The following is a 16,135-nucleotide window of genomic DNA, read 5'->3' as shown; positions in this document are numbered from 1 at the left end:
TATGTTTTAAACATACTTTAAAGACCAATCATATATATCACCTTATTTTTTAGGGGAAATCTAATATAAATGGTAGATTCTAAGATAATAGATTAAATAGGGATGTTTAATTAAAATCTAAAGACAGTCAAGACAATTAGCACATCTTAAAATGAAGGTTAGGATTATTCAAGTATTCTCTTTTTAGCTTTGTGAATATTAAATGTGAAAGTAAAATAATCTTGTCTAATTGATTTGTTTAAAAAGCAATCCTTGGCTCTCCTTTACAAATTTAAACACGTGGTTTTTTTTTTTTAACAAACCAATTAGTAGAAATGGAAAAAATTGAGAAGACTGTTGACTATTTCTATCAATTAGTATGTTTTCTTAGAAACATAAACTCAAGGGGAAAAAAAAAAGGAACGCTTATTGATATTTAGAAAATATTAGGCCTGACCTGTGTTGGCGCAGTGGATAAAGTGTCGACCTGGAATGCTGAGGTCGCCGGTTCGAAACCCTGGGCTTGCCTGGTCAAGGCACATATGGGAGTTGATGCTTCCAACTCCTCCCCACTTTTTCTCTCTCTCTCTCTCCCTTTCTCCTCTCTAAAATGAATAAATAAAATAAAAAAAAAAGAAAATATTAGATGACATACTTAAGGAAGTCAGTAATTTGGATTAATAATTTGTTAGAAGAGTTAAGATTAAATATAAACCCTTTTTTTTGTATTAATATTTTTTCATATTCTGTATTTGTTAGATAGTCTTAGTTCTGCCTGCTGTAAGGAAGTACTATAACCTGAGTGCCTTATAAACAGAACTTTATTTGTCACAGTTCTGTAGACCAGAAGTCCATGGTCAGGGTGCCAACATGGTCAGGTTCTGTGAGGACCACCTTTAAGGTTGCAAGTGGCCTCCTTTATCTTCACAGGCAGAGAGAAGAAGCAAGCTAACCTCTGTTAACCTCTGTTAGGACTCTTAAAAGGGCACTAATCCCATTCATGAGGACCCTACTCTTATGACTTTATCTAATCCTCATTACCTCTCAAAGACCCCACCTCCTACTACTCTCACATTGGGAGGTAAAGTTTTGATTTATGAAGTGACGTAGCTTAGGAAGTTACACTTTTGCATAAACACAGACCTTTAAGAAATAACAGATAGTTAAAGAACTTTGCAAAGTATATTTTCAAATATGTATTCAGTGGACTTCTAAAGCCATATTTTTAAGAAAGGTGGTAGTTTTGTTGACTGCAAACTTTGCTGAGTTAAATGGTATACAGCAGTGTCTCATATACAAAATTCTTTATTTGGAAGCAGTCATTTTCTTCGTGTGTTTGGATCATTTATACTTTTGTTTCTGAAAATCTGTTGTGCTGTTTAAGAAGAGGCAGAGGCAGTAGCCTTGGATTCCTTGGGGTGTTTATGTAGTAGTCCCCACTTCTCACTACAATTCGTTATCCTGCTCTTCAGTACTACTTAGTCAGCATCTCCAGTTCACTTCTCATTAGTTTTCCCTGTCATTCATTGGGTTTTGTCAGTGATTTCCAAGCAGGCAAATACAACTGTGTATGTAATAGATACTTTACATTGTGATGATCTGCTTTAATTACAGTTTTTAGGAGTTAATACATCTAAGTATGTGCCCTACCCATGCAAAGAAACTATTCATACAGAACCCACAGCTTGAAAGAATCTTGGAATTCTTTCTAGGCTGAGCTGGTAGCAGTTCCAGAATTTTTGAGTCCTGTTTGGGGAGCATAGTAAGAAGAGATGTGCCTTTGAAGCTTCATTTTCCTAACAAGTACATACTAGCTAACGCACTTCCTCTGTGTTATGAAATTAATCAGCAGGAGGAAGTTCAGTAATTGAAACAATAATCAATTTGATTGTCAATTGACAATCAAGGGCACTCACTGTGACGGCAGGTTTGCCTGTGCAATTTAGCCAGATCTAATCAAAATCTGATCTTAACATCTCACTGTCTGTTTTCTCCCATTGACCAGCCTTCTCTACTTTACACTGCTTTCCACATTTTACATGTCTATGCACAAGCCCCATCTAGTGGTACAGTGATTAAGTTGCAGAGTTATAGTTATTTGGTGTACTAAAAATAAAAACCGCTCAATTATGATAAGTCCCATGTAGGGTAGAAATGTTAATTCATAGTCCAGAAATAAAGTTAGTAGAAAATGATGGGTCTAGCAAAGGCAGTGTAGAATGTTCATTAGTTTTATAATTCAATCAAAATATTGACTGATGTAAAAATAGTGAAATAAGTCATTAGATTTGTCTATCTTATAGTACTTTTATGTAGAGTCAGAGGTCAAGGGCCAACATTTTGAAAGAAGTTAAGGGTGTTATTTCATTGCAATCAATAGTGATAATTATAAGAATCTTAATGGCTGGCATGCAAAAAGTCTCTATTTAGATCAAAGTTCAAATTTAACAGCATATACTCATAACTTTCAAACTAAGAAGTTAACTTTGGGAATAGGAGTATTATTTTATGCTGGGAAGAGCCACAGAGACTTACTTCAAAGGAGGAAACAAATTACTGCTTGTATTTAAAGTTTTTAAGTTTGGGCATTAACTATATTAAGAAAATTGAATGCTACTGAAAATTTCGTATTTTAACCTTATGCTTGCTGGTCAAAGGAAAAGTGAGATTTCTGGAGTATTGGGAATCTGAATCCAAAGCTCAGGTTATTGAATCATTTGTTGAGAAACTTAAGTAATTTTTTCCTAGTGAGAAATATTGTAGAAATAAGCATTTTTCACATTCACAGTGTTGTGGATTTTGGAGAATGTCTCATTTCTTCATAAATCCTCTGTTGACTTTTGTCCTAAGATACTTACCATCTGAAACTTATAACTGAAGATGAGTCTTTTAAGGATAAGATGAATTATTTTAAGAATAATTATCTCAGTTTTGAGCACAATTGTGTTCATTTTAATGACTTCAAATACGTGTTTGCTACAGGGCCATTTGTTAAAAGAAAAGTAGTAGACATTATTTTAAGTTTTCCTCAATACCTTTTAAGGGAGACCCAAGCCCTCACAGTCATCTACCAAGTAGCTTTTTCAATTACCAGAAATCAAGCAAAAAGATATTTTTAATGTAGCTCAGCTCTTAGTTTTAAGTCAGAGTCAGTATTTGTACTTCAGGTGGCTCTTGAAGAGTCACATCTGTATTTCCTAGAATAAGGCAGATTGGAAGGCATAGTTGAATGTTTGTTTTATAAAACTAAGAGCATAAATTTACTATTTTATATTGTTAGAGAAATTTGAAGTTTGGTATCTGCTTTTAATTGTATTATTGGTTGTATTTAGGACATTTGATGTGGGGGTCATGATCAAAATGCAGGGAAACTTTACAATTACTGGTATGTCATGAAATAAGGTAAAGAGTAGCATCTTTTCACTAAAGCCTGCTTAAATTCTATAGAATTTGATTGGCATTCTACCATATTTCATACTTAATATAGAAAGGAACAGTGCTTGCTGCCTTCCTAATGCTTTTGGTCTTTTTAGTCTATCAATCACTCTGAATAGTCAGCCTTTCTATTTGTTCTTCTAACCACAAATAGTATTTGCTAAAATTCAAAATGCTCGATTTCAAAAACACCATGCTCTGAATTTAAGTTAAAGTAAATTTATTTCTATACAGCCTTATTTTATAAAATTATATTTCCTTATAGTGCTGTTTAAAACCTATGAACTAAATTAGAAATGAGAGAGAAACAGAATGATTAGTTTTTGTTTGAATTGCTTTTTGGTAAACTGTTTTTAGTAACTTCTACAGACAGAATTAACACATGATCTGATATTCTCTTAAGTATGTCATTTCCTATGTAAAGTGTTCTGGATGTAATAAGATGCTGAAATATTTAAATTTCTATTTTGTGTGTGAACGTGTGTTATTACTATTGTAGGGAGGAAGCAATGAGTAGAATATTGAAAGTGAATTTTCTGGAAAATTTGGGATTTGGCATTGCTGAATTCTTTTTCTATTCAATATTAGCTTTATTTTTCTGCTATTAAAGGGCATTGGTGGCTTTATTTCTTGGGAAATAAGATATAGTACAAAAAATAGTAATACAATAGAAAAGCGTTTATGGGTTCTTAGGCAGTAATAAAAGTTTTTTAGGTCAATAAAAGTGGATATTAGTATTTAAATTAGAAGTTTCTTTTCCATGCACACTAGATTTAACATTGAGCACAGTAAATTGACTACTACTCTTTCATACAGATTTTGGAGAGCTGCCTTTTTGTCAAATCAAATTCTTTATTGCCATGGTCGAATGAAACAGATGTCAGATGGCTAATTGCAGTAGGAGAGAAAAGCTACTGAGAAAAGATAGATCAAGAACTTGGCTTTGATATTTGAGTATCATGAAGTTTTATTATCTAGGGACTGGAGCTGTCAGTTGCAGTGCTGTCACTGTTAATGACTGCACTGCAGCTTCTCAGTGTTAAGGGTTAAAATATATGCATATCTTATAAAACGCATTCCATTACTGTTCTGAATGGAGACTTAAAATAGATGTAACAAAATACCATAAAAATCATTCACTGTTCTTGGTTTCCTTGTTATTTTCATAAAATAATATAGCTAGTGAGTCTTTGTTTTGCACCTGTTTGCTCTTGCTTATGCTAATTTACTGTGTTATGTAAGAGCTGCTGAAAAGGCACAGGTGTCCATGTGCACCAAACAGCAGCTGATAAGAAATACCTGAGAGATAACACTTGCCAGTTTTGTACTTGGAACCTTTTTTGTATGTTCAACGACCTTTATAAATTATAATAGGCAGCATGGAGTAATTCAGAGGGCTTCTAAGTCAGGAGAGGTAGCTTCTGAATCCATCCTACTCCATATACCAGCAGAACTTGAGCAAGTCGGTTAGCATCTTTCCGAACCTTAATTTCCTCTTCTCTAACATGGGATGTCTGCCGTAATAGTCAATAAGTATAAGTTTAGTTTACAAGTTAAAGCAACAGGTATATCAGATGGTAAAGTAGATATGGTCCCAGGGCTTTCCTTTTCTTAGTTAACAGTTCTCAACTTGGATATCTGACCATGGTCTACCACTGTGTGCCAGTTATCACTTCTTGGGTAACTATTATTTATCTTGAGATTTTATTCTTTTGCTATTAAGATACTCTCTCTTTGGGGAAATAATGCTGATAGTAGTTGGCAAAATAAAAGTTTGGCAACAGCCTAACCAGGTGGTGGCGCAGTGGGTAGAACATCGGACTGGGATGCAGAAAGACCTGGGTTTGAGACCCCAAGGTCACCAGCTTGAGCGCGGGCTCATCTGGCTTGAGCAAAAAAAAAAAAAAAAAAAAAAAAAAGCTCACCAGCTTCGCTGGCTCAAGCAGGGGGAAGCAGGGGGTTACACTCGGTCTGCTGGGGGCCCGTGGTCTTGGCACATATGGGAGGGCAATCAATGAACAACTAAGGTGTCGCAAAAAGGAACTGATGATTGATGCTTCTCATCTCTCTCTATTCCTGTCTGTCCCTGTCTATCCCTCTCTGACTCGCTCTCTGTCCTTGTAAAAAAAAAAAAAAAGTTTGGCAACATAACACAGTGTCACTTTTTTTTTTTAACTCATGAAATTTAAAGCTTTGGGAAACTCATTTTTCTGCACTTTTTCTACTGCTTGCTTTAACTTCCTGGTGAATACGAACTTTGTTTGAGATAGTGCTCAGCACCCTGACCAGGTTGCTCATTTGGTTGGAGCATCATCCCGATACACCAAGGTTGCAGGTTCAGTCCCAGTCAGGTGAAGGCATATATAAATGGATAACAACTCAATGTCTGTCTGTCGGTCTATCTGTCTTGCTTCTCTCTTTTTTCCCCTCCTTTCCTTTCTCTCTAAAATCTATCAAAAAATAAAAAAAGGTAGTGCCCAGCACAGATATGTGTCCTCAGGCATTTCTACTTAAACACACTGGTGCATAAAGTTAACATGTCTGACATTCCTCAAGTTACAACCAAGTGGACTGCTGTGTATAGGTAAAGTAAGCAGTAGGTTGATACGAATTTCTCTCTGATTTTCAGGGAATTGAAACACAGTAAGAGATACACTGCTCACAAAAATTAAGGGATATTTCAGAATGAATATGAAGCAATAAAAAAAGCATTTGACTTTTTTTTTGCATTTGACTTTTTTTTTGCATTTGACTTTTTTTAAGCAAGAACATCAGAAAAGCAAACAAGTCAAAGAAAGTTGTTTGATTATGCAAATGAGATGCAAAACTAACTTTTATTTCATTGCAGAAAATTCAGTATACAAAAGGCTGAAAGTTGACACCCCCCAGTACACTTACCTATGCCGTTTTGGACTGTTAAAAGTTGCAAGTGTTCTATTTGTGTTAGGCTAGGGTGTGTTTCGACTTACACCAAAATCTGGGTTAAGTCACCGTCATAGAAATGGAACTGTGTCGTAACCTGAGGAGCCCCATACTGTTTTTTTTAATATAATAAAAGATGTTCCCTGAATGATGTTCTCTGAAATTCTAATCCTTATTTTTTAAACAGCACTGGTAAAGTTCATGAGGATGCACACAACTTCATCTTCTCCAGCAATTTCTAATGAGTAATTTCTAGGACAAAAGAATACAACAGAAGTTGTTCCATGTTATATTTCTGAAAGAAACACAAAAGGAAATGCTTTGAAAATAATTAAAATATGGTGATTCTCAGTATTTTCTTCAAATTATGGGTTGGGGCTAAGAACTTTTGATTCTAGATGAAGAATTGATAGTTACTTCAGCCAAAGCTCTGACATAGCTTAAAATTCTTTAGGAATTGGAGATTTCTTGGCTCCAGATAGAATGAGAAATAAAAGCCAGTTCAGATGTGTGAAAAGGGAATATGTTAGTACCAACTAACCCATCCTGTCTTCCGCTGAGACAGATACAAGCAAACAGCCTGTTGGTTCTTAATGCAGGACCTTAAAATAATTTCCTATCTTGGTAAGCATAAAGAGTTTTTTGCTTAAAGCAAAATCAGTTGGCAATGAAGTTACAGTTTTAAATTGCAGGAACTCTGTCATAAAAGTGTGTCTGAAATGTGGAAATATATATCAGGGAAAGGTAATATAGGAATTAATATGATATAGGAATGAAGATTTCAAGAGAGTGGAGTCAGAATATAGTAAAGATTCAGTTCGGAGTCAGCCAAGGCTAGAGTAAAAATTAACATGAAACATGACCTATTTGAGTCTGTTGGTCTCTCTCTTAAATAAGAAAATGTAATTTATTTGAAACTTTTGGTAGTGACTTATTAAGTGTTTTAATTTGTGATTCAAAAATAAAAGAGTATGGGTACTTATATTGCAAGAATGATTGAATTCACTTGAATATTAAATTTTAAATATATTTCATTCCTGAAAAATAAAAGTTGAATATACAATTTTTATACTCACTTTATAAATTATCATTAAACATATAAATATATTGCTAGAAATCATATTTTCAGACTACAAAACCTGGATATAAATAGTAGAAGTCAAGCTCTCAAGTGAATTATAAAGGGAGAAGTGATTATGAAGAGGATAATACCAAGCAGAAACACGCACATACATACACAGACTTATAATTCTTCATCTCTTTATTACATTCACCTCCTGGGTCTCATTGTATAATGTTATTGTTTGTTTCTTTGTTTTGGATTGGAGTGGGTCTAGGTTCAGGTGTTTTGCTTGGAAGGGAGAATTGAAAAGCAGATTGAAACAATTTTTAAAATTTCTATACTATATATTGGTTAATATTCATTGATCATTTGCCATGTGCCAGCCACCTGATCCTCATAACAACTTTTTTTTAAATTAATTAAGAGGCAAGGAGACAGACAGACTCCCACATGTGCCCCAACCAGGATCCACCAGGCAAGCCCCCTACAGGGCAATGCTCTACTCATCTGGGGCTGGTGCTCCATTGCTTGGCAACTGAGCTATTTTTAGCACCTGAATTGAGGCCATGGTGCCATCCTCAGCACCCAGGGCCAAATTACTGTAACCATTTGAACCATGGCTGCAGTAGGGGAGGAAGAAAGAGAAAAGGAGGGGGGAGAGGCAGAGAAGCGGATAGTTGTTTCTCCTGTATGCCTTGACCAGAAATCAAACCCGGGGCTTCCACATACCGGGCCAATGTTCTACCACTCAACAATTTTTAAAGATAGATTCTGTTTTTATTTCTGTTTTGGGAAATTGAGGCTCAGAGAGATCAAATGATTTTTCTATCAATAGCTTCATAATTCTTGTAAATTACAAAGCCGGCTCTCAGACTCATCTCTAAGTACAAAGCTTAAACTCTTAACCACTAATAGGAACCATATAAGTACTTTATTGTAGGATTTTTTATTATTGGAAAGAAATTCTTTATAACTAGAACAAAATAGTACCTTTTTATAACTAGTCTTTTAGGATGCGGAAGTAGTTTATTATAATGAGTCTTTCTTTGCAACCATAACTTTTCCAATATATTATATTCTTATTGAACAGTGTTCAGTTCTAGAAAACCCTTAGTCTACTTTTTGTTTATGAGTTTTCCTGTTCTGGGCATTTCATATAAATGGACTCACACAAATCCCCGAAATACAGTCTCATATCAGGCTTCTTCAGTTAGCATACTGTTTTCAAGGTTTATTTGTGTTGTAGCATTTATCAGTACTTTTTGTGGCTGAAATATATTTTATTTGTGAATGTACCACATTTTGTTTACCTAGTCATCAGTTGGTGGATACTTGGTTTGTTTCTACTTTTTGGTTATTATGAATAATGCTGGTGTGAACATTTCAGGTACAGATTTTTGTGTGAAAATGTTTTCAGTTCTCTTTGGTATATACCCGGAAGGGAGTTGCTGAATAATGTGGTAGCTTACATTTTTTAAGATCTGGCAAACTATTTTTTATGGTAGCTGTGCCATTGTACATTCCCACTAGCAACATATGAGAATTCTGGTTTCCTCACATCCTCACCAATATTTTTTTTCTTTTTTTGTATTATAACTATCTTAGTGGGTTATGAAGTGCTATCTCATTGTGATTTTCATGTGCATTTCTCTAATTGCTAGTGATGTTGAGCGTACTTTTCATGTGCTTATTGGCCATTTGTATATCTTTGCTGCAGAACTATTTAAATCCTTTGTCCCTTTTAAAATTGGGTTATCTTATTTTTCAGGTAAGAGTTTATATCCTAGATAGCAGACCATTATCAGAGATGTGATTTGCAAATATTTTCTCCCATTCTGTGGATTGTATTATCTTTGTTGATAATGTCCTTTGAAGCATGAAAGTTTTTACTTGAGGACATTTATTTTTTTCTTTAGTTGCTTAAGCTTTTGATGTTAAATCTGAGAAACTGTTGTTTAATTTATGGTTGTCAAAATTTACACCTGTGCTTTCTAAGAGCTTTATATAGTGTTCTTGCATTTAGGTTTGATATATTTTGAGTTAAATTTTGTATGTTGTATGAGGTTAGGGACCCAAATTCTTTTTCTTTCTTTTTTTTTGCATCCAGTTGTCTCCGCACCATATGTTAAAAAGGAAAGACAGTTCTTTCCTTATTAATGGTCTCGGTAACCTTGTCAAAATTTAATTGACTATAGATAACATTTAATTTCTGGGTTCTCAATTGTGCCAGTACCATACCATTTTATTATTGTAGCTTTGTATTAAGTTTTGAAATTGGAAAGTGTGAGTCCTCTAACTTTTTTCATTTTTAAGTGTTTTAGCTATTTGGAGCTGCTTGCATTTCCATGTGATTTTAGTATCAACTTATCCATATCTGTAAAAAAACAAAAGGCAGTAGGAATTTAGAGGAATTGCATTGAAACTGTAGATCAATGTAGGAAGTATTATTTTCTTAACAATTTGTTTTCAATTCTATAAACACAGGATATCTTTCTATTTATTTAGAGCTTCAGTAAACTTTTTGGTTATCTTCATGTGAGGCTTCCATATTATTGTATTTTTAAGATTTTATATATTTTTTTATATTTTGAATCTTTTTTATATTTTGGAATCTTTTAGCATAATTTTTTTTAATTGCCTAATGCTACATAGAAAAGTTGTTTTTTATCAGATAGATAAATAGACCAAAAAAATAAAATAGAAGCTCCAAAAATACCCTCACACATAGGTTATGTGACTTAGGACAAAAGTATCACAGTTTAATAAGGGGGAAAGATGGTCTCTTCAATAAATTGCATCAAAACAATTGCATATCCATAAGGAATGCAATGAGCATTGACATCTACCTGATAGCATATATAAAAATAATTTGAGATGAATTATAGACCTACATTTCAAAGAAAGAATAATAAAGCTTCTCTAAATAACACAATATATAACTTTGGAGTAGTCAAAAGATTGTAAAGGCCACAAAAAAGTACTAACCATTAAAAAAATTAATAAATTTGACTTATTTATTAAGACCTTACATTTATCAAAAGACTTCATTAAGAGACTAAAAAATAAAAAGATAAACCATAAAATATTTTTGAAACACATTTCTGACAAAGGATTTGTATATAGAATATATTAACTCTATAAATCAATAGAAAAATATTAGCAAAAGATTAACAGGAATTTCAAAAAAGAACGGTTAATAGTAAGTACATTGTACATTAGTCATCAGAAAAATAAATATTAAAACCAAAACAACACTCTGCAGACCCACTAACATTAAAAGGATTGATAATATGAAATGTTGAGGACTATGTGGAACAACTGAAATTCTCATATGTTGCTGGTGAAAGTAAAAAAATCAACTACTTTAGGAAAATATTTAAAGCTTTCTACTACAGCCAACTCTATATCTACCTTATAACCTAGCATTTTCACTTATACAGTATACCTAAGAGAAAGGAGGGCAGATGTCTACCACCCACCAAAGATATATACATAGCGTCATGTTTATAGTATCTCTATTTATAAGAGCCCCAAATTGGAAGCAACCTAAACATCGAATATTAGAATGGATAGATTTTGGTATTTATCTACAATGGAATACTAAATTGCAATACAAAAGAATACATTTGTGCTACATAAAACATGGATAAATCTCACAGTCGGTACTGAGTGAAAGAATCCAGACAGAAGAATACATACTGTAGGATGCTGTGTAGGTAGGTGGTGTTTCAAGAGCAGGTGAAGCCAGACACTGTGATAGCTAACAGTATAGTGTTATTTATGTCAGGATTTAGAGGTTGGATGTTTCTGTTAACTAATCAATTTATGTTTGAGGACATTTTTTTTTTAAGGGCAAAGCATTTAGTACATCTTTTTCACCATATAGTAGGTAATACCACTAGGTAAATTAATCCTAATGGCACATGAGAAGCACATTAAACAAGTCTCTAGGTGGTGAGTAAGATTGAATGGAGAGGGTAAGTATTAACTCCAAAGACCAGTACAGAGAACCCTCAGCATAAGGGTTTTCTGTGGTTTCAGGTGAATGCAAAGAGGTAGTTCTTAGAAGAGTATATCTTTACTCTCTACCAGAGATCTGTGGGATTGGAATCATTATAGTGAGGTCTTCTTCAAATGTTAATACTACAGGCCTGATCTGTGGTGGTGCAGTGGATAAAATATTGACCTGGAACTCGACGGCCACCGGTTCAAAACCCTGGGCTTGCCTGGTCAAGGCACATATGAGAATTGATGCTTCCTGCTCCTTCCCCCTTATCTCTCTCTCTCTCTCTCTCTCTCTAAAATGAGTAAATAAAATCTAAAAAAAAAGAAAGTGTCTTTATTTTTTTTAAAAAAGTTCATTCAGATCTAAGTACGTCCCTGGCTTTGACTTATTCTTAGAAAAAGAGGAGAGGACATAGGCATCATGACCCTTTCAGTCCAGGGTCCTGTTACTGTTGACTTTCAACTCTTTCTACGTACACTACCAGCATCTCCCTGTATGTCGTTAATTTGGATTGCTTCAGTGAGAATATTCTGTTCTTCCTCTGATACTGGTTGGACTCCTTTTCTTTATAGCATGACTGATCCTTATCAGGCAGAGAGTATAACTACATTACAGTTAGTGGGAGGAATGTTAAGGAAAAAAATGTTGTAAAATAAGTTAAAATTTCTCCAAGATAGAGGAAACAAATGTCAGGGAAAATCTGTGTATATAAAGTAGTTGGCATTCAGTAATCCTAAAATGGAATGTATCTTTCATGATACTTAGGTACTCACTGAGAGCCACTTCAATTAAATGACTTATTAGGTTGAGAACTGAAATATTTGAAAAAGACATAATCTGATTTATGACTCATACATGGACAAATGCTGTTTTTAGTGCTCAAAGAAATAATAGAGCTCCTTCACCTAATCTAAAAATGGTACAAGTGAGATAACTGAAATAATATGTATTTTAAATGCTAAGTGAGAATAAGAGCAGAGAAAACCACAATAATTAACAAAAGAAATGCTGGAGATGTAAGAAGACTTACACGTTAGAGTTAGGTATGGCACACACAGTAACTTGGAAGTACAGTCAAGAAGTACAGGTATCAGCGCTGGCTGGGTAGTTTGGTTGGTTGGGGCATTGTTCCGAAATGGAAAGGTTGCACATTCCATCCCTGGTCAGGGCACAAACAGGAACAAATCAGTTGTCTCTCTCTCTCTCTCTCTCTCCCCCCCCCCCTCCCTCCCTCTCTCCCTTTCCCTCTCTCTCCCTCCCTTCCTATCCCTTCCTCTCCCTTTATCTGAAATCAATTTTTTAAAAAAAAATCTAGGTATCAAACTGAGCATTTTGCTGTAAGTAATGAAGTTGAAAATATGATAACCATAACAGGTTTTAACAGAAATTGTAAGGTCTATTACTTACCCCCAGTATTCTTTTTTAACTTTTGAATTAATGTGGAAAACATTTCCTGTTTCTAAGCATTTTCAGTAAAAACTGACAGTGTTTCTATTATATCAAATTACATATTCCTTTTTTCATTTGTTTTTTTCCCCCCTCAGGAAACTTACTGGACATTCTTTCCACATGGGCTATAGCATGGCAATTTTGAATGGCATTGTAGCTGCTCTTACTGTTGCATGGTGCCTCATGTAAACCTACACTGAAACAATAATCTTCGCCATACTTAGTCATGATTGCTCTGTAATAACAGGGAAGAACATCATTGCCTACTCAGAACAAGAAACCTGCTGTCCATTGTATGATTCAGATACCTGTCATGTTATCATTATGGAGGACTTTCTTAAGCATCGTCTGGAACCTAGGCATTTGGATATCTGAGTGTTAAGTTTCAAGTAATTTCTTAAAATGTTAAGATGTTTACCTCATCTCTTGACTTTTGTGTGTGTTCTTTTTTTAAACTGTAGAAAGCATTTTAATAGAATCAAACTGGATAACTTGAATACAGGACAATACCTACCTATCCATATGTATAGTACATTTTTCCTAAAAAATACTGATGTTACTGTTTAATTAAGATAGAAATATATCTTAATTATTCATCATATCAGGAAAACAAATAATGCTTATTTGACATTTTATGGAAGCTACTTCTAAATCAGAATATTTACTTTTTGATACTCATAATCACTAGAAGGTGCATTCATATTTTTAAATGGTGCATAGTTTCTTGTGTTTTTTTTACATATTTTCTTATTACATATTGAATTGTGTGTTTTAAAAATTGTTACATCTAGACAAATGTAAATGTTATTCTTCAGTTGGTGCAAATCTAATACCTGCCATTTTAAGTGTATTTGTTTTTTTTTTAAAGGCAAAAGCATATTGATCTAGTTTAAAATTAAGTAAATTTATTTTTTAACAAAAAAAGTGAAAAAAGTAACATATATGAGCCATTAAAATATTGAAAAATTAGAAGCTGTTCACTATTACTGTTTCCACAATTCCAAACATTTATACTGGTATATATATGGTTACTTCAACAGAACTGATTTATTTTGTCTTTAATAAATATGAACCTGACATTTTATATTTGGAAATGCTTGAACTGGTTTTAATCTCAAAAATTTAATTACCAAAATATAAGAGGTATTTTGATAGAGTATGTATATATGTATAATTTTTTATATATAGTTTCATAATTTTACTATTTAAATGTTTTTCTACAATTGTGGTGTTAGTTTTTGTTTTAATAGTAATTAAGCCTTAAATGTTCTCACTTAGTTTCTAAATACCTGTTTAAAAGTCATTTCAATTTTGAAATGATGGGCTATTTAAAATGCTGTTTTTCTTAGTTTTATAAAAACTTACACTTAGGAAAGCACTGTAAAATGAAATTGGTTATTCAGGCTAAATGGGAAATGAACATGTGCAGTCTGTTTCTGTTACCACTGAGTGTTACTGAATAAATGATTTAATTACGTTTCCAAGTCTTATCTTTTTACTTATTTAAAACCTTTAGTTGGCAATGACAAATGATGCTCCAATTTAAATGATCTGAGATGTTTAGATTAGAATGGAGTATTTGTATCTGTACATATAGACATACATACATCCATACATATTATACAGATGTTGCAGTGAATCTATTTTCACCCCGTCACCCTCTCCCCACCCTCCCCAAACTTGGCTCTGAAGTGCTCTTCTATTGCAAAGGAATGTACAAATAAAATCAGATTTTCTTCTCTTCACCCTTTCTGATTACACCACCCACCACCAAAATTTGGATAGCTTCTTTCAAATTCTTTGTCTTATGACTAAGAAAAATATTACAGTAGACCCTCTATATGTAGATATCTATAAAGATAGATATCTATCTGTAAGATATTTTTATCTGGAACCCTGTTTCTTCTGAATTAGCACTCTTCTTAACTGAGAAATCACTCCTTCTCCAGTGTAACATAAGGTCCAAATATAAACCATCCTACTTCCACTGCAGTGATTGACTAAGGATAGGCATCTATCCAGACCAGGTCAGTCCTAGTTTCTCATCTCCCCTAGCCACAAGGATTGCAATAGGAATAGAGATATGACTGAAATCAGGCCAGTCTTTTCCCTGGGGTTTTCAACTTGAATTTAAGGTATAATGAAGCTAGGTACATACAAGCCCAGGAGATGCTGGCAGCCAGAGTCCAGCAAACCTCAGTGGGAAGGACTAAAGCTGACATGTATATTGCTAATGACATTCTTCTAGTCCCTAAAGCCCAGTGTTGATCATGTCATTCTTGAAATTTGGTAACATGAACCAATTCCTCCTTTGGCCTCTGCTGTTAATATTGGTTTTTTGTCATTTTCAATAAAAAGAGTCAAGATTAGTTTACCTAGCAGCTGGAATCCATCTGTGTTATGAGACTGACTCAGACAATCTCATCTCTGTGTAGCTTACAACAGTTGTTTCCAACCTCTTTACACTTGGGGACTGGTGAAGATAGACTTATTTCAGGGACGGCTAAGGCAGAAATCACCGTGAGCATATGTAAAGTCTTATAAGATTATTGGGTCTATAATCTTCATACAATATCAGAGTGGTTAACTTTTCATGGACCAGCACAAAATTTCTGTCAGACTGGTCTGTGGACTGGCAGTTGAAAACACTGGCTTACAACAAACATTCTATTCAGTGACTTCTGAAGGATACGTTGGGTATAAGTGTGCTCGTGGCTAATGATTAGCCATGAGTTTTGTCGTAAAACTAGTTTATTAATCTACTTGCTGTTTAACCAGGAATTCGTTATTTATATCCCCTAATTCAGGGGTCTCAAACTCGCGGCCCGCCCACCAATTTTATGCGGCCTGCAGACTGGCCCGCAGATTAATCCACGAAGTTTGATTAGTCTGCGGGCCGCTCGGTCGCGAGTTTGAGACCCCTGCGCCTAATTCAATTCTGCCTAAAGTGTTACCAGACCATTACTTTAGTTATCAAGGTGTGGCGGTATTCCTCCCCACCCCCGCCCATATCCGTGGTTTTTGCCTTGTGCAATCTCATTTTCTGCAGTTTCAGTTACCCTTGGTCGACTTCGATCCATAAATGTTAAATGGAAAATTTCAGAAATAAACATTCAATAAAATATTCATAAGCTTAAAATTGCATGCCGTTCTGAGTAGCATGATGAAATCTCATGCCATTTTACCTGGTCATGAATCATTCCTTTGTGTGCTATTCACCCCTTAGTAATATTGTGGCCATCTCGGTTATCAGATCAATTGTCACAGTCCTTGTGTTCAAG

The 16,135-nt window shown here is 34.3% G+C and overlaps 1 protein-coding gene across 3 annotated transcripts in view; it reads left to right on the top strand.

The window, feature by feature from the left end:
• Nucleotides 1-14,325, top strand: part of ARL6IP6 (ADP ribosylation factor like GTPase 6 interacting protein 6) — a 42,251-nt gene extending 27,926 nt beyond the window's left edge. For all 3 annotated transcript variants that reach the window (XM_066233346.1, XM_066233345.1, XM_066233343.1), the window contains one exon: nucleotides 12,950-14,325. In XM_066233346.1, coding sequence (XP_066089443.1) covers nucleotides 12,950-13,043 — 94 coding nt within the window. In that variant the 3' untranslated portion in view covers nucleotides 13,044-14,325. The remainder of the gene's footprint in view (nucleotides 1-12,949) is intronic.
• The last annotated feature ends 1,810 nt before the right edge of the window (nucleotides 14,326-16,135 follow it).

This window comes from Saccopteryx bilineata, chromosome 5 (assembly GCF_036850765.1).
Source record: "Saccopteryx bilineata isolate mSacBil1 chromosome 5, mSacBil1_pri_phased_curated, whole genome shotgun sequence".
In the NCBI taxonomy this organism is placed as follows: Eukaryota; Metazoa; Chordata; class Mammalia; order Chiroptera; family Emballonuridae; genus Saccopteryx; species Saccopteryx bilineata.
Note: the sequence above shows the minus strand (reverse complement) of the source record. Positions and strands in the feature narration are given on the sequence as shown.